The sequence below is a fragment of the Podarcis vaucheri genome, assembly GCF_965113315.1.
Source record: "Podarcis vaucheri genome assembly, chromosome: 14".
Taxonomy (NCBI): Eukaryota; Metazoa; Chordata; class Lepidosauria; order Squamata; family Lacertidae; genus Podarcis; species Podarcis vaucheri.
The window spans coordinates 40,025,288-40,050,109 of record NC_138752.1 but is presented as its reverse complement, the minus strand read 5'-3'; the positions used below and the strand labels follow the sequence as shown (position 1 = coordinate 40,050,109).

The 24,822-nt window shown below is 44.7% G+C and overlaps 1 protein-coding gene and 1 long non-coding RNA gene across 7 annotated transcripts in view; one reads left to right on the top strand and one right to left on the bottom strand.

The window, feature by feature from the left end:
* Positions 1-24,822, top strand: part of SNX29 (sorting nexin 29) — a 223,021-nt gene that overhangs the window by 8,523 nt on the left and 189,676 nt on the right. For 5 of the 6 annotated variants that reach the window (XM_082200070.1, XM_082200072.1, XM_082200073.1 and 2 more), the window contains exons 4-11: positions 2,801-2,925; positions 4,597-4,777; positions 7,070-7,140; positions 7,828-8,076; positions 9,236-9,614; positions 13,028-13,146; positions 17,751-17,832; positions 18,373-18,455. In XM_082200070.1, coding sequence (XP_082056196.1) covers positions 2,801-2,925; positions 4,597-4,777; positions 7,070-7,140; positions 7,828-8,076; positions 9,236-9,614; positions 13,028-13,146; positions 17,751-17,832; positions 18,373-18,455 — 1,289 coding nt within the window. The remainder of the gene's footprint in view (positions 1-2,800; positions 2,926-4,596; positions 4,778-7,069; positions 7,141-7,827; positions 8,077-9,235; positions 9,615-13,027; positions 13,147-17,750; positions 17,833-18,372; positions 18,456-24,822) is intronic. The other variant, XM_082200074.1, reaches the window with a different exon arrangement.
* LOC309518630 lies at positions 1,057-1,433 on the bottom strand. Its single transcript, XR_014213572.1, has 2 exons — positions 1,371-1,433; positions 1,057-1,184 (listed from the first exon to the last, which is right to left on the bottom strand). It is a non-coding gene; the product is annotated as an uncharacterized lncRNA (long non-coding RNA).

The window sequence follows — 24,822 nt, the reverse complement described above, 5'->3', positions numbered from 1 at the left end:
TTCAGGTTCATCAAGCTCCCCTGGGGATTGCTGTGACTAAGAAATAAGTTATTTCCTGCAATCTTTGTTGTTTTTCTTAGAATGGAAATTCACTTGAGCTTATTTTGGGAAGAAGTGATTGCAGAACTTCCCCATTCTTCAGTTTCATTTCCATCTCAATGTGGGAAAGATTTGTAGCGCTTGTTGGAAATTATAAGGAGGTATTTCTATGCCTTGTGGGGTTAATCAGGCTCTGGGGAAGATAACATCAGGTGTCAAAAGCCAGGGTCTTTAGCATTGGCCGAAAGCTTTCTATTTTTTTTAAAAATAATTTTTATTAACTGGCCAATCACATCAAATTAAATCATATCACATAAATTCCGAATTACAAAGCTGAATTTTAAATTTTGTTGGGGAGACCCATATTTCAAGATCCGAAAGGGGATTCTGATCATCTTCTTGCTGCTGCGTTAATGTCCCAATCAGTCCCAATCAGTCCAAACAGAGTTCATAGTTGTATCCCATCTTATCTTGCTGTTTCCACATCACATCTTATTCATATATTTTCTCTTTTTTCTTTATGATCTCTTCTGATAGTCTCCTTAAGCCGATAAACACCAATAGTAATAATACTCCTGTGTGAATTTTCCGTTCTTCCAATCCTCAAATTGAGATGGTTTCCATATATCGTCTCCTTCATAGATAACATCACTCTTGCCATCATAGTCTCATAAAACTGTCGCTCTTAAGTCCCACTGAGGAGTTTAACCCACAATATATAAACAGCTGTATTTCTCTCTTTCTCCTCCCAGACTCAAGACCTCCGACAGAACTTCCCAATATGGCGACGGCATTTTTAACTGCGTCATTCCAAAGCTCTTACACATTCCACGCTCTTCTTAAAACGTGCTTTGGTTCGAAAGTTTATCTCCACACAGCCTTAAATCCACAGCTTAAGTCCTTAAAATGACATTTCTGACTCGTGAGGGGAGGGGATTCTTGTTTAATCACATAGGGAAAGAAGGGAGAGTTTTCCCCCCCTCCCCCATCAGTCATTTGCCGTACCTTGTCTTGGCGTATCTTCTCATGTTTTATTCTTATCTTGTTTTGTCAGAGATCTCTTCTGTTAGCAGTCTTTACTCCCCCTTCTTTCTTGAAATATGTGCATTCCTTTCATCCAAATTGTTTCCTTTGAAGTTCTGCATCTAGTGGCGTGAATCAGGGACGGCATTCAGGAGTGCCGAAATCCCACAGGAGGGCTTTGTGCCTAGTGCCCCCACCCCCACAAATTCGGGGGTGGTATAGGGCACAGCAGGCAAGGGCCATCCCCCCCACAATCCTGGGGGGGGGGTTAAGGAGGCTAATTACCCCCATCATAGCCTCCAAATTACCTCGTGTGGGTCGGAGAGATGTTATTGTCAGCCATCTTCCAATGCGCCCCCTAGTGGCCCCCCGGCCGAAAGCTTTCTAAGGCAGATTCCAGGTGTTGGGGAGGGAGTTCCACAACTTGGGGGTGCCAGAGAATGGCTTCTCCTGGGCCACCTCCACCCGAACCTCTGAGGGTGGTGGAGCTACCAAGAAGCCTCCCTTTGCCTGTCTTAATGCCCAAGGATGTCTGTGGGGAAGTAGATGCTATTTGGCACCTGAGTCATTTAGAGATTTTAGCACCTTAAATGAGGCCTGGAAATGAACTGGCAACCAGTGTGGCTGTTTCATAGCAGGGATTATGTGCGATCTAAATGAAACCCTAGCCAGTAATGGGCACTCACAGCTTCTTTACTCTTCCCTGGCCCTTATTTGCTGCACCCTATCTCTGTGTGGCTTGGGGACGCGGGTGGCGCTGTGGGTTAAACCACAGAGCCTAGGACTTGCCGATCAGAAGGTCGGCGGTTCAAATCCCCGCGGCGGGGCGAGCTCCCGTTGCTCGGTCCCAGCTCCTGCCAACCTAGCAGTTCAAAAGCACGTCAAACTGCAAGTAGATAAATAGGTACCGCTCCGGCGGGAAGGTAAACACCATTTCCATGTGCTGCTCTGGTTCGCCAGAAGCGGCTTAGTAATGCTGGCCACATGACCCAGAAGCCGTATGCCGGCTCCCTCGGCCAATAAAGCGAGATGAGCGCTGCAACCCCAGAGTCGGCCACGACTGGACCTAATGGTCAGGGGTCCCTTTACCTTTACTTATGTCTGTGTGGCTTAGTGTGTCTTCCGAACCAGGGCTTGTGGTTCAGCTCTCTCCTCACCAACCACAAGCTGGAGCCAAGAACAAATCTTTAGGCATGCTGCCTCTGGAGACAGCCTGTAGTCATCGTGATGAGCAGACCAATGTCTTACCCTCCATGACTTTGTCTAACCCTAAGCCTCCTTAGTTGTTGACCGTCACCACGTCTTGTGGCAATGAATTCCACGGGTTAACAGTGGAATCCACCAGTTGCCCCTGAATCTTGTGCACCTCTTTACCATTTCTTCCACCCAACCCCGAAATTCATGCTGTAGGACTTATGAACTGAGTGTGTCTGTTTCTGTGATTGGGTCTCTGCCTCGGGTTTGGCTCCCATTCCTCCGGCTTTCCCATCCTTCCCTGTTTTGCTGAGTAAAGTGGATAGGAAGCCTTTTTTGACCTTGACTTGCGGATGAGTAGCAGGAACCAGCAGGTTTTGAGGTCTGATTGCAGCAATCAGTGAAATAGGTTTCTGTGCTAAACTGGGGTATCGTTACCGTTTTGCATTGACTTAAGCTGGGAGGTGGATAGTGCTTTTAAATCTTGTTTCTCCCCTTCTCCCTTTCCTACGGTGCTTCTTATTAAGCTTTGTCTGTTTTGCAGAGTTACATGTCTCTGTGCTCAGTTCGAATCTGTGCTTCAGCATGGCTTGAAGAGGACCCGGGGATTAGCCTTAACAGCAGCAGCTATCAAGCAGGCAGCAGGCTTCTCCAGTAAAGCTGAAATGGGTAATTTGGGCTTCCAAGGCGCTCAGCTCTTCTTCTTTTTTCTTTTTGATAAGTTTAAACAGTCTGTCTTGCATGTAAACAGCTGGCAACACATGAGATTTCAATAATGCTGCTGGAATGGAAGAGAAACGACTATTCTTATTAGTTTGGGTCTCTGCTGCTTCATACGCACCATACATTTACAGTGCATGACTTCCCCCAAGGAATCATGGGAACTGTAGTTTACACCTCCCAGAGCTACAATTCCCAGGACCTTTGACAAACTACAGTTTCCAGGGTTATTTCCTGGGGGTAGAGTGGGTCCTTTAAATGTATGGTGTGTGCACAGCCACCATTTTTTGTGGTGGGCTGCATGCATTATTTTGAGCCGATCCACATATATCCTACTTTTATTCTATTTTTTTAATAACTTTTTTTATTCAAAATTAAAACAAAACATATTATCCAGAAACATATCATTCTTATTCCCCCTCCCCCTACTTAACAGAGATAAACACTGGAGAGTTGCTGCCAGTCAGTTTAGACAATGCTGAGCAAAGTAGAACAATGGTTTGAGGCAGTATAACGTAGTTTTTTTATATGTTCTTGTGACGCTGAGGCAAATGGTAGGCCAGGCTGGTCTCATCATAACAGTCTGAAGAGGGTTTGCTAAATAGATGACTTGGAAAGCAAAAGCTTTTATAATCTCTTTACCCATTATCAAGCTTTTCAATTCCTTGGAATCTGTTTTTAATACTCTCCTTAAAGAACAGGCACTTATCCTTAAACGTCTCTGTTAATTAAAATTCCCCCTAAATCAGGAGCAGAAATGTTCTCCCCTAAGCATACTTGCCTGGGAGGAAACCCTCTTGAACACAGTGGGACTTAGATCTGCATTGGATTGTGCTACAAGTTTGGCTATGCTATGCTAATTAAACGGTGAGTATGATGACCTTTCGACACAGGAGATTAGGTCTGGCGGTAAAAACTCAATTCTGTAGGGATAGCTTGTGAATCGCTTCAAAGCTATTTCCATTCAAGAAGATACAGTATGTGGTTACATTATCAACCAGCTGGAAAACTGCTTTCAAAGCATTCAGCTTGCATTTTCAAGAACAGAATGGGCAGCTTGTTGCTTTAATTACCCTGCGTGCAATTGGCCGAAGATTAAAAAGTGTGACTTGAAATAATGATTATTTGGGAATTGTCACCAGGGTTATGAGGCTCAGTTCAGATGCAATGAGGCCACTTGAAAACAACAACATGGTTTGTGTGAATCAGCAACGAGTTTATGTATCCCCCCCTATTTTTCTTCATTTTCCAGCTGCAGAGGAGACTTCCTGGTTCCTTAGCCACTGTTTCCCATCCTGTGATGCTCTAACTAGGCACCTGTGGTTTCGGCACTTCCTGCAAATCAGGATCCAGGCTTCCAACCCTGGTTTGCAGGGAGCCCTTTAACCAGGATCCTAGTTTGAATATCATGGGAAAGCATGGTTGAAGAAACCAGGATGTCTTCTCTGGGTGAGCTGAAGGGGAACTGGAGCGAAGTTATTGCTCGTGCTTTGTTGGAAAATGGCCCCCTTCCATCTGAATTGTGGAGCTGACGAAGGCAGTACTTCTCTGTCTCCTGGGATTTTTGCCGATAAGATTTCAGATGACCTTATGTGTGCCTATGAATTCATACTTTTTCAGAGCCGGTGTTCTGGTACTATGTGAAAGAGGTTCTAAATAAACATGAACTGCAGCGTTTCTACTCCCTGAGGAATATTGCCACAGACGTTGGCAGAGGTCGTGCTTGGCTGCGCTGTGCACTGAATGAACATTCCCTAGAAAGATACTTTCACATGCTGCTTGCAGATAAAAGCAGGCTGAGGTAACTTCCCTTTTTTGACCCTTTTCCCGACAGGTAAATTTCTACTGGCAGAGGCTTCCTGATGAGCCACCTGAAACTGCAGCAACAGGCTAAAATTTCTATTTATGGCATGAACAGATGACGTGCTAATTTGATATTAAACAGCGAAGTGTTTGGTCATAATTTAAGTAATTCGCAATTATAGGCAATTCTGCTGCAGCAGAAGATGATAGATGATAGATAGATAGATAGATAGATAGATAGATAGATAGATAGATAGATAAGAATGATTCCAAATGCATTGGGGTATATTACAATTTTGTATGAGTCTTCAGTCACTGCCAATTTTGTTTTAAGGTACCCAAGAGGCTGTATGAATAAAACCACAAACAGATACTGACCTTAGGCAAGTCACTGTGTATCAGCCTTGGCCTATATCATTTCACACCAACCCATCCACCCTGCTCAATCTTCCACATGCTCCCGTACATATTGACTTGGTTTAAGTGCAGTTGTCTGATAAATCATGGTTTATTAGGTGGAGAATTAGCCTTGTGCCCATGCGCTCTGTCACCATCCCTCCCCTTGACCTTCTGACTCGGTGCATCGTTAAACCATGGTTTCCCATTGCATTCTGTTCACCTGCTGCCCTGAAGGCAAGTGTGGGGATGGAGGCTGTCTCTCAGGTCTCATAATCCATGGCTTATTAGACTGATAGCTGCATCTGGCCCTCTCTAGCTCACTTATCTTCCATGGAAGATTGTGCATGAGAGAGTTCTGTTTACTCTCTGCATTAGCTCTATTTTTTCAGGATGCAGACTCTAATCCTCATAACACAGCTAAGGTCTCTGTAGATCAGAGTTTACCTATGCCTTAATCCTTCGCTCCCTTGGTTAACATACAGTGGTGCCCCGCAAGACGAACGCCTTGGAAGACAAAAAACTCGCTAGACGAAGGAGTTTTTCGTTTTCTTAGCCGCTTCGCAAGACGCAAAACGAAGCTTGCCCCGCAAGCTCCGGGGATAGCGGGGAAGCGCAGCGTGTCTTCCCCGCTGTCTCTGGACCTCTTTTGAAGCAAGGGGCGGCGGGGAGAAGATCGCTTCTCCCCGTTGCCAGCCCCGCAATCTCCGGGGACAGAGGTTGAAGGCGCACGCGCCTTCCCCTCTCTCCCCGGACCCCTTTTGAACCAAGGGGCGGCAACAGGGAGAAGCGATCTTCTCCCCTCCGCCCCTTGCTTCAAAAGAGGGGACAGAGGGGAAGGCGCGCGTGCCTTCCCCTCTCTCCCCGGACCCCTTTTGAACCAAGGGGCAGCAACGGGGAGAAGCGATTCTCCCCGTTGCCCCTTCCCTTGCTTTAAAACAGGTCCGGGGACAGAGGGGAAGGCGCGCGGCGCTTCCCCTATGTCCCCGGACGGTCTCCATAGGAACGCATTGATTGATTTTCAATGCATTCCTATGGGAAACCGTGCTTCGCAAGACGAAAAACTCGCAAGAAGAAAAAACTTGCGGAACGAATTAATTTCGTCTTGCGAGGCCCCACTGTATCTAGAGCAGTCTTCTTCATCCTGGTGCCCTCTGGATGTTTTAGACCACAGCTCCCATCATCCACCACCACTGGCCATGCTGGTTGGGACTTGTGGGAACTGTAGTCCAACAACATCAGGAAAGCCACCTGTTGGGAAACTCCTGTATAGAGTGGCTGGTCTGGGCATAACGCAAGGTTGGGAAGTAGATGAGTAACGCATGGGGTTGGGTTGAGGGACTGATGGCTATGAGGTTTGGTCACCCTGTTGTGTTTGGTGTTTGGCTATTGCTGTGGCTGTTAGCATTGTAGAGGGTGGTAGTGGGTATAGGTTGGCGGGTTCTTTATACACGGTCTTTATAGTAGTTTTAATGGGACGTTGGAGAAAGCCAGTCCCTGAGCTTTTAAAAATGCACTCTGCAATGTTAAGCCTCAGCAGCTTACAAAGTACTATAGATCATTACTATTGAGGAGTACTTTGTCCATAACTGAGTTATGGCCTTTTCTCTAAACTGAGGCTGGCTTCCCTCTCCCACAGTTCAGTCTTGGTTATCTGATCTGTGTCTTGAGAGTTGGAAGAGAGTAGTAAAAAAAGTCTGACTTTTTTTTTTTAGATCATAAAAGTGTCATGGGCAACACATCTGCCACTTTTCTGCTCTCTTTCAGTTTATAGAAGTAGTGTAGCGCCTCTCCTGTCCCCATCCAAAAGGGAGTTAGTAAGAACCACAGCCTCTTCCGTATGTGTAGATTTGTTTACCATTTTCTCCTGCCTTCTTCTTTTTTTAACATCTAGTGTCTTCTACGAAGACTGGTCCTTCATGATGGATGAAGAGCGCTCTAGTATGATTCCCACCATGGCAGCTGGTATGTATCATCCAGTCTAATCTGTGGGGCAGTTTGTGGTGAAGACTGGACTAGAAATGTTTTAAACACACAATGCTGGGTAACGTTTTTGGTACTGATAGGAAGAATTGAATTTATTTATATGCTGCTTCCGTGCCAAAATGGCTTCTAAGCAGGTTACATCTATAAAATCAATACAGAGTTGAAATGCCCGACGACAGTTCCAATCTCAGTTAAAACAAGCAGTTAATAAGCATGACAGTTAAAAACAGTTTAACCCCACCCCACGGTTTAAACAGTAAAATCACAAGTTCCTTTCAGGGGAACGCTTGCCTAAACAGTTGTGTCTTCAGGAGCTGGTGGAATGCCAATGCTGATGGGACCCTCCTATATTTCAGCAGAGAGAACATTGCCCAGGACTAATGCCACCAGTGAAAAATCCCTCATCCATGTTACCACAAGCTGATAATCATCAGATTGTAGCAAAACTAACTGGGTTGCATTAGCTGATTGTAGTGCCCTTGCTGGGCAACAGAGGGGAAATTAAAAGGATCAAGTAGCCTTATAATGTTCTTTCTTTTCTTTTTGTGAACCGCTTTGAGGTTTCTTTTACAATCAAGCAGTATATACATTTTATGAAATAAATACTTTTTTGTAAATTTGTCCTCTGAGTTACATTGCATTTCCGTTTTTTGCTTTTATATAAAGGGCTGCATTCTATTCTTTTTGCAATCAACATTGATAACAAGGATTTGAATGGGCAAAGCAAGTGCCCTCCCACAGTCTCTGACCTTCTCAAAGAATCCACACAGAATGTGACCTCGTTGTTGAAGGAATCTACTCAAGGAGTTAGCAGCCTCCTCAGAGAAATCACGGCGTCCTCTCCTGTTTCGATCTTAATCAAATCGGATCAAGATGCCGACCCCTTGCCCATTTTATCGAAGAGTCTTAGTGGTGGTAAGTCTTACTGGGCCGACTGCATTGACAGAGGTGGCCTGCAAGGAAAGAGGCTTGTTTTAGATGGTAGCTGTGATTTTGAACATTGGGAGGTTTTCACTCATACCTTATCTCCTAGGCAGTTGTTTGCTTCTGCATGGCATGATGATGCAATGGTTAGAGAGCAGGACTAGGACATGGGAGACCAGGGTTCAAAACCCCACTCGGCCACGAAACTTACTGAGTGACCTGGAGTCAGTCACTAATTCTTAGCCTAACCTACCTCACGGGTTGTTATGGGGGTAATGGGGAGGAGGAAGAACCATATGCCCTGCCTTGAGCTCTTTGGGGGAAAGGTGGGATGTAAATGCAATAAATAAAGATTCATCATGCAGCTAACACATTCCGATAAACACACGATAGGCCAGTTAAGTTGTAGACTTTCTGTCTGTATCAAGGGGAAAAGGCACGCAAGAGACGGCAACTAGGTCCAGGGTTCTCGCTGTAAAGTTAAGAACGACAAGCTGCTACATTGTTGTAGTTTGCCGTCGGGAATCCATATGAGCCGTAGCAATAACGTGAAGAATAAATTCATAAGAAATTGGCTTCCATTCTACAGCTACGCAAAGCCACCTTTTAAAAGCTCATAATTTGGCATGATGTCTGAACTGACAAAATTCCAACAATTTGCTTCACCTCTGGAAAACGCAAAGGTAGCGCCTAAGTTACAGTTCACCTATACATTTGCAAATTCAAACCAAGTTTGGAATTTTAAAACCATGGCTATCACAAACCATGGCTATCACAAAACCATGGTTTCAAATGACATGCTGTAAAATCTTGATTCTAGAAATAAGCTGGGCTTAGGCATAATGATTAGGGTAGCTCAGTTGGTAGAGCATGAGACTCCTAATCTCAGGACTGTGGGTTTGAGGCCCACATGGGGTGAAAGGTTCCTGCATTGCAGGGAGTTGGACTAGATGACTCTCGTGGTCCCTCTCCACTCTACAGTTCTATTATTAGAATCCTGAAAAACTATTAGTTCACGCTCCCCCCCCAGTTGCATATATGCTACCCTGTAAAATTAGAATAAGCTTTCTAAAATAACAAAACCACTTTTCTTATAGGCTGTGTGTTTTGAAATCTTCTGTGTTCATCTCTCTCTCTCTCTCTCCTTCAGATTTAAAATGCAGAAAAGATCGGATGAAGAAAAAGAAGAAAGTCACAAATATCATTTCGTTTGATGATGAGGAAGATGAACAAAACCCGGGGGATGTCTTAAGGGGAATTGTTGCAGGGGAAAGCTCTGAAGAAAACTTGGACAGGTTTTCACCCTACGTAGCTTCTCCCCCTGGTCCCGGAGAGATGCTAGCTAAACTGAGCGGGGACCAAAGTGTGCCTTTGTTGAAAAATGATTCTGTATATCTCAATGGGGACTGTGGCTTCCAAAAGTTGGATGTGAAAAGTATAGACGATGAAGATGTGGATGAAAATGACGACGCGTACGGCAAAATTTTAGGAAACCGCTGCATGGCAGAAGACACAGAGTCTTGTGGAAAGTGAGTATTCTGCAGTGTCCCAAGACATGTGGCGTTTCCCTATGTTAATTAAGAGGCAAACTCAAGAGATTCAGGGGTTGTTTTGTCTCGCATGGCTTTTATCTCCAGGAGGTTTGGGGGCCAAATTCCACACTCGCAAGTCTCTCTCTATGGCCCTCGTACCCCTTTCCCCAGGCTACTCCCCACCCTGGCCCTGCTTTGAACCCCCAAGTGTTTTTTCTTGGCTTGAAGGTGTCCTTGAACTCCGATTCTGGCCCTAATTTGCCTGAATGGAGGCTAGAGATGGGTGTGCGAGGCTAGAAATTACTGTACAAAGGAAAAAATGGCGTTTGTGGCTCCATCTGCTTTTGCCTCTGGCTCTGCCCCACACCTGGAAGGCTGCCCAAAAGGGAATGCAGCCCTTGGGCTGAAAAAGCTGCCCCACCCCTTGATCTTTGGGGGATTTAATTCTCACCGCTTTCTGAACCGGGTGGCAGAGTCCTTCTAGCTACCAGTCCTGCCCTGGCCAAGTTTGTCATGAATCTTCTTGGACTTTGAAAAACAGCAACTCCCTCTTTCTGTCTGTGTGTGTGTGTGTTTGTGCATGCACGAGAACATATTTATCTAGGAGGCAATCATCCTTCTTAAAGATCTAGGAGGCTGCCTGCTACAGAGTCAGGTTACTGGTCCATCCAGGTCAGTATTGTCTATCCCAGTGTTTCCCAAACTTGAGTCTCCAGCTGTGTACAACTCTCATCATTCCTAGCTAGCAGGCCCCGTGGTCCGTGATGATAGCAATTGTAGCCCCAAAGCAGCTGGAGACCCAGGTTTTGAAAACACTGGTCTACAGACAGAATGACTGGTAGTGGATCTCCTGGGTTTTAGTCAGCTCCTAGCTCCCCCTGGGGATTGATCCCAGGACCTTTTGCAACCAAAGCAAGTGCCCAACGACTGAGCCACAAAGGAAGCATGTGAGCAAAGGACTGTACAGTATGCATTCAGCTGCCACAGCATTGCATTAACCCAGTGCAGTGCTAGCCCTTGTCCAGTCCTGGTGAAGAGAAGCTCCACAGTCAAGTTTGGAAGAAGCAGCGGCTAAGAGCAAATAGCCAGCGCAGGGGAATGATGGGCAGGGACCCATGTATATCCACTGAAGAAACTGGCCAGCTCAGATGCCAGATGGAGCTTGATGCAAACTGTAGTGAAATACAGGCAGTTCTGCCACAGGGGGGCAGTTTGGATCCTCAGCGAGGCCTGATCTCGGAAGAAATCACTTGGTACATTTACCTGAAGAGCTTGCAGAGCTGCCTTTGGATTTGGGATTAGACGTTTCCTGCAACAAAACCCCTTATTATTAGTGGAAACTCAAGACACTTTGCAATCACCCTAGATCAGTGTTTCCCAAAGTGCGGAATGCGTACCCCCAGCAGCACACGAAAGGGTTCCAATCGTACATAGCAGATTTTTTAAATTGTGCTTTATTGTAGTAGTTTTTTTAAAGCTGCAGAAAACAATTCATTAAAATTGAATATATTATCTTCATCTGAGAAGGCGGTACATGATTACACTGTGGTGAATGATACCCCATTGGAGTCATTCCCTATCCAGATTAGACAGGGGCTGACTATATTTTTATGTTGCCCTCGTGTTGAAGACTTTCTTATTTTGGGAAGCCTTCTTGGAAGGATGATCTCACCCCATGTGCCATATCAACTTCTGGGCTTTAAAAATGTACCCCGTACTGTGTTCACAACCTGATGTTGTTTTGCAGATTTTTATTTTTGATTTTTGCCTTGCCTTGAAATTTTTGGATGTGAAGTGATTGATAGATGAATCTTCTGGATTCATGCTTAGTGTCAAGGCCCAGATCTGGTGCTTCTGTAGGTGATGCTAATGATGGAGCTGAACCCATGCCCTCTGTGTCTGTATTCAAACCTCTCATGTCACAACAGCCATAGAGAGTGTTTGCCTGGTACTGGGTGTTTGTGCAGAGTCTGGTGCTTCTTGCTTTGGGCAAGCAGTGTGGTGTAGTGGTCAGAGCGTTGGCCTAGGACCTGGGAAACCAGGATTCAAATCCCTGCCTAGCCGTGAAGCTCGCTGAGTGACCTTTGGCCAGTCACAGTCCCTCGCCTAATCTACCTCACAGGGTTATTATCAGGGTAAAATGAGGAGAGGAGAACCATAGGGATATGAATGTCCCTGCTCTGGTCAGACCTCACCTGGAGTACTGTGTCCAGTTCTGGGCACCACAGTTCAAGAAGGACACTGACAAACTGGAACGTGTCCAGAGGAGGGCAACCAAAATGGTCAAAGGCCTGGAAACGATGCCTTATGAGGAACGGCTAAGGGAGCTGGGCATGTTTAGCCTGGAGAAGAGGAGGTTAAGGGGTGATATGATAGCCATGTTCAAATATATAAAAGGATGTCACATAGAGGAGGGAGAAAGGTTGTTTTCTGCTGCTCCAGAGAAGCGGACACGGAGCAATGGATCCAAACTACAAGAAAGAAGATTCCACCTAAACATTAGGAAGAACTTCCTGACAGTAAGAGCTGTTCGACAGTGGAATTTGCTGCCAAGGAGTGTGGTGGAGTCTCCTACTTTGGAGGTCTTTAAGCAGAGGCTTGACAACCATATGTCAGGAGTGCTCTGATGGTGTTTCCTGCTTGGCAGGGGGTTGGACTCGATGGCCCTTGTGGTCTCTTCCAGCTCTATGATTCTATGATTCTATGAATGTAGTGGCTATAAGAGAACAGTAAATAAATAAAAATAGCAAAAGTTGGGATAGCTGACCAGACACATTTACCAAAATGTTCATGGATGTTGATACATACTCTTGTATCTTGTGAGCTGCTTTGAACACACTTACTTTTTATTTTCAAGACAAAATTATGAAGTTAAAGTAACACTCTAGTAAGAAATAAATAAAAACAGAAGTGTGTCAGGGGGTGGGGAGTACAAAACAACGACAACCGGGTTCTCAGCCATAAAACTAAAGTACATTTTCAAGAGACTGCACAATGCGTTGGATGTTACAACAAAACCCAACCTAATACAGAGAGAATGCAAAGCAAACGTTATGAAATCAAATAAAGCCACGTTTCATTGGGACTTGCCGTCCCCATGATTGGCTTGTCATATATGTAAAAAATGGCTGCCAAATTAGGGGGGGTTTACATAGGTTTAGCTGCACCCCGAGACACTCTTAATTTATAAGTCAGTTTCTCAGAAATGAGAATAAACATTACTAAATGCAACCAAATATTTGTACAACCTGAGAACTTATTCCAGCCCTGTAGTCGACACATCAGAAATTGATGAGAGACATAGTTTGCAGTTTGAACACACTTTTTGTTTTTGTGGAAAGGCTGTGTTCCAGTTAAAGCCTGATGTTATACACAATTTTTGTTTTTTGAAAAATGTGGTTGTTATTTAGACCGTCCGAGGGTGTCACAAGCAACTCGCTGGTTTGCGCCTGGTCTCCTCTGCAAGTCCTGAATGATGATTCTGATGAGTTGTTCCCTGTCAGTGCTGTAGGCTCTTTCTCCCAGACTGGTGAGTATCTATTGTTAACAGTTGATATCTTTGCAGCCAAGTTCAAAGACTGTCTGAAACAAGTGTCGTATTTTTTGCTCCATAAGACGCACCTAGTTTTTATAATGATAATAATAATAATATATTATTTGTACCTTGCCCATCTGGCTGGGTTTCCCCAGCCACTCTGGGCGGCTCCCACAAAGACAAAAAATACACTAAGATATCACACATTAAAAACTTCCCTGAACAGGGCTGCCTTAAGATGTCTTCTGAATGTCAGGTAGTTGTTTATCTCTTTGACATCTGGTGGGAGGGCATTCCACAGGGCGCGTGCCACTACGGAGAAGGCCCTCTGCCTGGTTCCCTGTAGCAATGAGGGAGCCACCAGAAGGCACTCGGCGCTGGACCTCAGCATCCGGGCAGAACGATGGGGGTGGAGACGCTCCTTCAGGTATACTGGGCCGAGGCCGTTTAGGGCTTAGAGGAGGAAAGGGGAAAGCCCCGCTTTTTGGGGGGATCAGCTCACAGTTGTGCAGCTTCTTTTGCAAAGGGGAAAAGCCCCCCTTTTTTTGAGGATCAGCTCAAAGTTGTTGAGCTTACTTTGCAAAGGGAAAAAAATCCTGTTTTTATGGGGTTCAACTCACAGTTCTGCAGCTTCTTTAGGAAAGGAAAGGGAGCCGTTTCTACAGTTTCCAGACTGATAATCTAATCAGCCAGTCACATGTCGCTGGGGAAGCAAACAGCCTCCGTCTGCAGAACATTCAACAATGGAGGCCTGGGCAAGGGGGCCGGGCCAGAAAGGGAGCCAACGAAAGGACCACACATTCGCTCCATAAGACACACAGGCATTTCCTCTTACATTTTAGGAGGAAAAAAGTGTGTCTTATGAAGCGAAAAATACGGTAACTGAAATGCATGGAGGGTGAGTGACTTATAACACAAAATGTTGGGCTATTTTAAAGGAGGCATGCAAGGAAGTAATTTTTTCTTTGACGCTTCTCTCTCCCCTTGCCTAGTGAGCCTTCTGTATGTTTGTAGTGGAGAGGGAAATGTAGTATTGTTATTGCTATTATTGTTGTTTATAACAAATTTGCATTAAGAAGTTTACTTGCAACACAGTAAATAAAACCCCTGCTTAAAAATGCACATCACAATCAACTGAAAACATATGGCTATACATTATCATTGTACTCGCTCTTCCAGTACGTCAGGGGAAAAAATATGCCCATTTCTCCATCAATTTATTTGGCTCACTTGCTCGTATTCTCCAATAATAGGTTGTCTCGGTCCTTTTCACTATAGTTCAAATATTTTTAATCCCCTCAAAGGTAGTGTGGGGAAGTTGGTTTCTTTCAAGAGCTTGTCTGTTCAGCTAAGTGAGCAACTGAAAAAGCCTGTACAATAAGAAGTCAAAGGCTGCTGACATTCCACTAGACCTCGGAGTAATTTATTAATAGAAGGAGGAGAGAAGACGAAATACAAATAAGTGTGTCCCGTGCAAATAGCTAACATGAAAAATATGGCTGACAAGGAAAATATAGTTCATCGCTGAACAGAAAGAGAGGTGCCAAGCCTGAAGATTGACAGTCACTTGTAAATCATCGCATAGAATGAAAATTTGAGCTTTTGTGCAACTTGCATTCATCTCCCTGGGTCTCTTTTGGGTAGATGGTGCCCTTTTGTGTTTTTCTCTTTGGCAGCTATCAGTAAAAAAGACCTGAAAGGGTTAACCACTGCATCCAGTGCCCTCCTGCGGATTTAACTCTGCAGCATGGTATAAATAGTTGAAAGGCTTGCATACAATTGATCAAAGCCTCTCTTTTAAAAAGCCATTGTCAGGTGCCAAATGGAATGCATACCTTTCCATTAAAGGCTGAAATGGGTTCATGTGCCCCTCTGATTCATATCGATATTCTGCCCTCCCTCGAAAACCCCCCTCCCCAATACAGATAAACCCTTATGGTAGAGCACTGGAGTCTTGTTATCAAAGGATTTTCGAGGGGAGGAAAATCCTAGCAAGAAGCAGCTCTCTGGGGCTAGCAAGGCAAGCTGCAGCTATTCAAGTGCCCGGACCACCTTCCTTCTCTCTCTGAGTGCAGACGGGACACAGCGCAAGGACCTGTCCTTTGCATTTGTTGTTTCGGCATCTTTTTTTCAACACACATCAACACTTGAGAAGCCAGCGAGACAATGACAAATGGCAAGAGTTCCTTTAGAGATCGAAAGAAGAGTGATGCACAGCTTGAACTGGCCTCTGGAAATGCCCTGCTAAGCGATCTTGTCCCATTGAATGCAAAAGGGGGGGGGGAGACTTCAAATTGTTGCTTTAGGACGCTATGCTGTCAATCACCTGTCTGGCGGTCAAATTCCCTCCTCCCCTCCCCATTTCTTCTTTTTTTCTTGGCTTGATGGAGCATCTAACTTTGAAAAGGACTGTTTTTGATCCCGAGGGAGCTGAAAAATAATGGCTTAGAGGCATGGGGTCATTCCCAACTAAGCAAACCCTCTGAACTTAATGAACCTAAGTTAGTCCTGCCCATCAACTTCAACAGGTGTGCACAAAGTGTAGATACAATTCATTATCTGTAGCTGTACCTTAGCCCTTAAATACCACCATCCCGAACTTTTTTTTCCAGCCCAAGGTCCACATTTCTTGCTGGGCAAATTTCCAGCACCAGCTGGCAGCCGGAGCCTGAGCCAGAGGCGATAGTGAGCAGAGCAATAAATTGAATTTTACTTGCATACTGTAGACTACTTTCTATTGATGCATATCTTCTAGTAACATGGGTGTGAGTCTGTTTCCTTCTAAATGGGTTCCAACCCTAGTCCCTTGACAAAGACAGATGTAGTCTCCCTTTCCTGAGTCTAAACATCCAGGGCAAAACCAATATCCAGCCTGAAGACTGGACAGTGAATGCAGATTTTCCTCCATTGTTCTATAATACCATATTTTTCGCTCTATAAGACGCACCAGACCACAAGACGCACCTAGTTTTTGGAGGAGGAAAAGAAGAAGAAAAAATATTCTGAATCTCAGAAGCCAGAACAACAAGAGGGATTGCTACACAGTGAAAGCAGCAATCCCTCTTGCTGTTCTGGCTTCTGGGATAGCTGCACAGCCTGCATTCACTCCATAAGACGCACACACATTTCCCCCTACTTTTTAGGAGGGGAAAAAGTGAGTCTTATAGAGCAAAAAAATACGGTAATTCTCTCCTTCAATGGACAAGCAAGAGACCTAGTTTAGTAGGGAGTGGCTTGAGCCAATTTTTCCTTTCCATGGTGGCTTTCCATGGTGGCATGCAGTCTTCATGAGCTGCAGAGTTGGCTCAGACTGCCCTGCCAGTAACATGGTTCTAAGGTTGGGAGTCAGGCTGGGGGCAGAAGTGGTTGGCTGCTGCGGGTGGAAGTTCCCAGAGGGCCTTGGTCCACATAGTGAGCAAACCAGCAAACCCCTGTCACCTTTCCACCTCTAAGGTTGGGGCAGGGGAGTTATCCTTGACCTTGTCACTGATGGGTGGGGTGGGAACTGGGATCCTAGCAATCACAATTTTTAGCTTGTCTGCCAAAAGTTGTTCACTCCGGGCAGGACGCTGTAACTTTTCTGTAAATTGGCAGTGACCGTGACCCACATCTCATTCAATGTGAGGACCAACTAGTGTTGGGGCTTTGCAAAGTGACTGTATAATGATGATGATGATGATGATAATTTATTATTTGTACCCCGTCCATCTGGCTGGGTTTCCCCAGCCACTCTGGGCGGCTTCCAACAAAGATTAAAAATACATTAAAATGTCACACATTAAAAACTTCCTGGAACAGGGCTGCCTTCAGATGTCTTCTAAATGTCAGGTAGTTGTTTATTTCCTCGACATCTGATGGGAGGGTGTTCCACAGAGCGGGTGCCACTACCGAGAAGGCCCTCTGCCTAGTTCCCTGTAGCTTTGCTTCTCGCAATGAGGGAACCGCTAGAAGGCCCTCGGTGCTGGACCTCAGCGTCCGGGCAGAACAATGGGGGTGGAGACACTCCTACAGGTATACTGGGCAGAGGCCATTTAGGGCTTTAAAGGTCAACACCAACACTTTGAATTGTGCTCGGAAACGTATGACACCTCTGTTTTATTACAGGTAGTGCTATACCTAATTTCTGTAATCTGTCCTGGTTCCTGAATTCTTGTACTTAAAGGTTGCAGAATGCAGAAATGTTTTACAAATCTTTTTCTTTTTCTTTTACCAATTCATAAAGTTACTCTTAAGTCCCATTGAACTGCGTAATGTGAATTATAACTGCTTAATAGTTAAGTCTAGCATTGCACACTTTAGTGTGTGGTTTGTAGGGATCTGATTCTTGGCAAGAGGGCTGTCAGTCTTAAATAAAGATGTCCAGTAATCGGTGGATTTCCGCCTCCATACTGGCTGGTTCCCTTGAATACAATATTTAATTCAGTATATCATTGCACTCTATGAAATTGTCCCCGAGTGGATTTCTCACAAAGCTGAATTCTGAGACTGAAAATTAACAAGGCTGCTTTCAAAAGTGGACCAGTGCCTGGAAGAAAGTAACATTGAACTAGGACCTATGTCATCTTTCTTCTAACAGTGTTATCTATGTGCTCTTTTAGGTAACCTGGAGAATGGTGATGAGCACGAAACAGCTGATTTTTCAGTAGAATTGACTCGTGGAAATGCCAACTCACAGTACAGGTATAAGGCAGATTAAGTTTTCAAACAAGCCCATACAACTTTTTGTTTTCTTCCTGTCTAAAGCTTGGTATGTGTGTAATGGCAAGCCATGGTTTGACAGTTTATGCTCGAGGTTCAAGCTTGCGTGCTTCCTCTTTCTTTACTTACTTTGTTTATGCAAGCCATAGTTTGCTGTTGCATCTGAGCCAAGGAACAACTGATTAGCGCAAACTATCATTTATGCCTGCAAACCCTCGGAGAAATGTGTTTCAAAATGAGGTGTGCATGGAAACTATGCCTTGCAGTAACAAATAGTTCACGAAGGAAACTGGAGAGGGGAGCTAGTGCATGAGCCTGGGACTCTGTCAGGAGTAAAGTCAAGGGAGCTCAATTTTCTGGGGATCCGGATAATGTGGGGGTGTGTAATGGATAACTAATACTAGTCATTATGGTGCCATCAAAATGAATGAGAGTTGAGCATTGAAATGGTTTTGTTCTTGTAGTTCAAATGTCTTCCATAGGCACTTTTTCAGGTTTACCTTTTTTTCTTTTTAAAATCAGGGAAGAAGTGAGCCCCCCTGTCAAAGAGAACTCTCTGCATGATCTGCTACCCTCGGCCACTGTGCCAGAACCAATGACTGTTGGTAAGTCTCTGCTGAGCCGGATTCAGAAGGCTGCTGCTGTTGTCTTTCCATTCCATCCAAGCAAATGCTTTGTCAGGATGAGTTCCAGTTCACTGGCTAGCATTGGCAAGAGTTCCTATCAGTTTCATAGAACTGATTCAGCCGTCTCCCTGCGTAGTGGCCTCCCACCACGCTGTTTTCAGCTGCAACCCTCATCAGCCCCAGCCAGCAGGGCCAGTGGATAGAGATGGTTGGAGCTGTACCCTGACAGCATCTGGAGGGCATCAGATTAGGGGAGGCTGGGCTAATTCAAATTTTGGGGCTATAAATCGGTAGCCCAGTAGGAAGTGAAACACAATATTAGGAATATAAAACCCCCAAAATTGGAAGCAAAAGCCCTATAACTTGAGAAGAGCATTGCAGGGTCAGATGAAAGGCTCAGTTAATCTTTCACTATGTTGGCTAGATGTGCCTTGAAAACATACAGCACCTTCTCCCCCTTATTGTGACCCCCAAGGTATAACTATGTTCAATCAGCAGGGAAAGAGGTGGGGAAAGCTCTGCTTTACTCCAAAGCGGTCTGTTGTTAATTCCATTATTAGTTGTTGCGTTTATGGAATCTTCATAAATGAAATGAATTTGACTTCACATCCAAAGGCGAACACCTCTGTTGTCTTCCGAGACTGATGGATGCCAACAAATAACAATCTCTTACTCGGAAGAATCTCAGAAGCAATTTCACAATACCGTCATACCTCGGGATATATACGCTTCAGGTTGAGTGCTTTTGGGTTGCGCTCCGCGGCGACCCGGAAGTAACGGAGCACGTTACTTCTGGGTTTCACCGCTTGCGCATGCGCAGACGGTCGAAATGACATCACGCGCGGAAGCGGCAAAATGCGACCCGCGCATGCACAGACGCGCTGCCACGTCTTGTGTTCTGTTCAGGATGCAAACAGGGCTCCGGAACGGATCCCGTTCACATCCCAAGGTACCACTGTACATTAAGAACAGTCACACATATAAAAACAAATTGAAATGTGTTCAGATATTGACTGGGATTTAAAAAATCTCCCTGTATGGAAGGGAGGAAAGTTTTCAACAGGTGTCCCAAAGAGAACAGAGAAGGAACCTGTCTGATACGCAACTGGAGGAGTTACCATAGGCTGGTTCTGACCTTGTGCAGAACTCCTGATAAGATGGCCCCTGCCTTATAGCCTCTTTTGCAGAGCAGTGATTGGTTGGATATATAAAGGATGAGACCGTCCAGTCCAGGGGTCTGCAACCTTTAAGAAGAAGAAGAAGAAGAGTTTGGATTTGATATCCCGCCTTTCACTCCCCTTCAGGAGTCTCAAAGCGGCTAACATTCTCCTTTCCCTTCCTCCCCCACAACAAACACTCTGTGAGGTGAGTGGGGCTGAGAGACTTCACAGAAGTGTGACTGGCCCAAGGTCACCCAGCAGCTGCATGTGGAGGAGCGGAGACACGAACCCGGTTTCCCAGATTACGTGACTACCGCTCTTAGCCACTACACCACACTGGCTCTTTAAGACAAAAAGAGCCACTTGAACCCGTTTCCGAAGAAAAAAAACCTGGGAGCCGCAAAACCATTGCGACATTTAAAACAAATATATCTCCAGAGCCTTGATCTGACAGCTGGCGGGAAGGTGACGTTGGGATGGTGCGTGACTAATGCACGCACCGCCCCCATGCGACGTCACAGCCAGTACAGCGCCCGCCACAGTGGGGAGTGTCGGGGCGCACAATGCGCCTCCTCCCCTCGCTAGTATCCGCCCCGGAGCCGCGGCAAAGGTGTAAAAGAGCCACATGCGGCTCCGGAGCCGCGGGTTGCAGACCCCTGCTCTAGTCACTATTGGGTTGTCTGTTGTGGAAGGACTGTTGTGGAAGCTAACCACCATTCTTTCAACCCAGTTTAGTCATGGCTGTGTGTATATCAAAGCCATTATTGCGTTGAGGTCAATATGCTGTGACATCTTGTATATCCATCACAATCTCAAAGATAACCCTGGGAGTCCTGTCTTGTCTGTAGTGTCCAAGCACTGAATGATTATTTTGGTAACTTCTGTGTTCCATTGAGCATCTTCCAAAAGCATCACTTTGTTATAGTTTTTAGTGTCCGGGCCTAGGCTAAAATTATTACCATCAGCATCATCTGTTTATTTGCATGCCAGTTTCCCACAAAATTGCGCCCAAATCTGCTCAGCCTCTCAACCAAACAACAATAAATATAACTATTCAAAAGACTTATCAAAAACAATTAAAAAATTCAGCAAATATGGAAAATAAATCCATATTACAGGTGAAGAGCAAAGGCTTTTGAGAGGTTTGTTCAGTATTTTGTCTGTTTCATAATGCACTTGGAGCTGAAATTTAGAAAGTGCGCCTTAAATTTAACCTGCCATAAACATTCAGAACAGGCTGGGAATTTATATATGATTTATCCAAATCTGCATCTGCCGTTATTTTTTAGGTGCTGAATTTGTATGTGCAACGTGGCAGGGAGGTTTAATATCTGGAATGCAGAGCTTGTTTGTCAAAACAGTTTTTTAAAATAAAACCGATTGGCAGCCGATAGATTTCCATAGATTGGCAGTAAAACATTTCTTCCAATGAGTATTAAAAAATTGTTTGAGTCTTCCTTGTTCAGGGCGCTAAAATATTGGTCACCAGTAGGGGGAGCAATTGCTCCTGCGCTCACTTGCTGCTTCTAACTCTTGGCCAATTTAGCAAAAACATTATATGGGATAATTTTTCTCTGCTTTCGTGGGTGATATTTAGCCTCATTTTCAGCTATCCTGGAAGTTGATTTAAACCCTTAAACATCCAAGGTCAACCCAGGATACCTATAGAGCAGGAGACATTAAACATCAAAGATAAACGCTGGCTCACCTTTTAAGCAAAGAGGGTGTCTTCCGAAGTCGGTGAAGGAATTCCTCACTTAACACACACGGTTTGCAAAATAAAATAAAAGTCCTAATAGGAAACTGAAGCAAAGTTGAGTCCACATAGTAATTCGGCACTTATTTGGTCACCTGCTGTGGTCTCAAGTTGTGGTCCAATCCCCACTAACTCCAGCGTTCTCCAACCTGCTGCCCTCCAAATGATGTTGATTGGTTGTTGAGCTATGACTGCCACCATCCCTGACTGTGGGTTATGGTGGCTGGGTCTGATGGGAGTTGTAGTTCAAGCACATCAGAAAGCGGGTAGTTTAGCATCCTTGATCCAGTGTTTAGAGTGTTGGACTCCCTGGAGTCAGTCAGTCAGTTTTATTGCACATAGCCAAAGGCTGCCGCAATGTGCACAGAATCATTCAACAATTAAAATATGCTGGATTAATACAAAAAACTTAAAACATCAATCAATCAATCAATCAATCAATCTTTATTACGGTCCAGAGACCCAGCAAATTGTTACAAAGCAATACACAATTCATACAGCCTACCTCCAGGTTAAACAAGCATTTTGTTCAGAATATAGGGATCATTGGTTCTTGCAACCACTGATAAAACGTTGCCACTGCTAATGTTCTAGCATTTGTCCGGTCTTCCAATAGGAACCTGACATAGTGAGCCTCTGATTTTCCTGGGAAAGGTACCAGGAAGGGTAGTATCAGTTCAGCCCTGGCTTGCTCATATTTTGCACAGTGCAACAAAATATGTTTTATGGAATCGATGTCTTGAGCACACAAGCAAAGTCTGTCCTGGTAGGGAACTCCTCTCAACCTGCCATCCAAAATTGCCGAAGGAAAGACGTTTAGTCTGGCTTTGGTGAAAAGCCTTCGATAGTTTGATACTGTCAGGTTTTTAATGTAAAACATTTATATTATCAATACATTACCTACTCTAAACAGAGCTATAAATGTACCTTAATATACAGGTTAGGACATTAAACAATAAAATTTTAGGCTAAAATCATCACATGGCCACTAATATATTAAAAAATAATGTTAATTAATACAGTGTGCAATTATATTCGGAGTTTGGTGATAAAGATAGAATATAGCTTGATGTAGATAGGGTCAAATAAATTCATCTCCTTTATAGTTGGTAGCTACCTTGGCTATATAATTTGCTCTAATTTTCCCTAGCGGCAGTTGCAGACACTTTGTAATAAGAGTGTGACTTACCTGTGGCCTTTGAAATGTTGCTGGCCTACAGTTCCGTTGGCTGTGCTGGCTAGGGATGATGGGGGTTGCGAGTTCAAAACATCAGGAGGGTCCCTAGATCGATGAAAGCTAGACCTACTTTAACCTGGTGCCACGTGACTTCCTGTAAGTGAGGTCGCAACCAACACCATGCAGGTAAAGCTCTCTTACACCACTTAAACAGTAATGGGAAATCCTGGGAACTGTAGTTTAAGGGTGCTGGGAGTTGTAGCTGTGTGAGGTCAGCATTCTGAACAAAGCTACAGCCCCCAAGATTCTCCATGACTGTTAAAAGTGGTATAAGAGTGCTTTAAATGTAGGGTGTGCTTGTGACCTAAGCTATGCCTTCCTTTTCTCCCTGTGGAGCACTTCCAGATAAGAAAACACAGAAAGAACACACACTATCAAAAGGGAAACAGCACAAACCCCACTATAAACCAACTAAAAATCAGCCATCCAAAAATTGCAACCAAAACCCTCAGCAATAAAACAAAACAGTAAAAGCCTGTTGAAAGTTAGAATTTATTCACCTTTCTAGCCATGGCGCTCTCTCTTTCCTATATTTCACAGTGGCTTAGTGCAGATTAACACTGTCTGATCTCTTAGCCCCGTCTGCTCGCTTGATTCTCCCTTTTCATCCAGCTGCCCCTTTCTGTTTTGCAGCTAACTGTGGTTCGTGTTATCTTTGTGCTGGCGATTTTGCTAACTGTAGTTAGTGCCAAACCACAGTTTCTAACCATAATTAGAAGCAGGCTTGCAGGCAGTAGTCATGCGTAAACACAAGCAATCACCATATTGTGAATCCACAACTTTCTGCTAGTTTCCCAAATATGTACCCTGATGCTGTGACAAATTGGAATAATTAAAATATATTAATATACAATAATGGTGAAATACATTGGAGCATATTAGCTGCCTGATGTTGATCAGAGCTTTGGTCTGGCTCAGCACTGTCTACACTGAGTGGCAGTGGCTATGTCTATGTATATATGCATTTGCAAAGTATCTTGTTTTAATGTATGGCTTTCCACCCTTCTATTACTAGGGAACGGGTTCTGAGCAGGGAGACTTCCAGCTGGTTGCGTAGCAACTCACTTCTATAAACATGTAGCAGGTGTATAATGCGAAGTACTGTGTGATAATAAAAGCCACAAGACCCACAGCTACAAGTGGTTTTTGACAGCAGTGCTTTGTTATGTTTTAAAGGCTGCAACCTATGTTTTGTTGAAAGAGGACTTTCTGCTCCTCGTTTCTTTCCTTGCCAAGTCTGGAAGCACCTCTTCCCCCTTTTTTGTCCAACGTGCTTTGCTAACGCATCTCACAGAACTTCCGCTCTTCAAAAGCGTAGCGACTCTCCTGGTCTTATCTGCATCAGATCGCTTAGGAGCATACTGTATTGTCTACACGGACTGGCAGCAGCTCTCCAGGGGGCCAGGAGTCTCTCCCATCCCTACCTAGAGATGCCACTGGGGACTAAACCTGGGAAATTCTGCATGCAAGGCAGATGAGTCTCTACCACTGAGATTATCCCCCTTTGCCTTAAATCCACCAATCTTCCCGAAACACCGGTCCTAAAAGTATCGCTTTAGGTTGCACAAGCCTGGAAGTGAGTCCCATTGAAACCAGTGGGATTTCCTTCTGAGCAAAGAGCCATAGGATTGCTTTGTTTGTTGTGGAGTAACATTTTCATTGGGACACGGGTGGCGCTGTGGTTTAAACCACAGAGCCTAGGACTTGCCGATCAGAAGGTCGGCGGTTTGAATCCCTGCGAGGGGGTGAGCTCCCGTTGTTCGGTCCCTGCTCCTGCCAACCTAGCAGTTCGAAAGCATGTCAAAGTGCAAGTAGATAAATAGGTACCGCTCCGGCGGGAAGGTAAACGGCGTTTCCGTGCGCTGCTCTGGTTCGCCAGAAGTGGCTTAGTCATGCTGGCCACATGACCCAGAAGCTGTCTGCAGACAAATGCTGGCTCCCTCGGCCTATAGAGCGAGATGAGCGCGCAACCTCAGACTCGGTCATGACTGGACTTAATGTTCAGGGGTACCTTTACTTTACTAACATTTTCATCAACAGAGATGAAGCAAGGAGTAGGTTTTTTGTTTTCATTTTTTTACTTCTGCCATTGTGTATTGTATATACAATTGAACAACAACAACTCCTCCCCAATAAATATGGCCATAGGATGGGGTGATAGAGCCCATTTTGTTTTTTGGATTCTAAGCCATT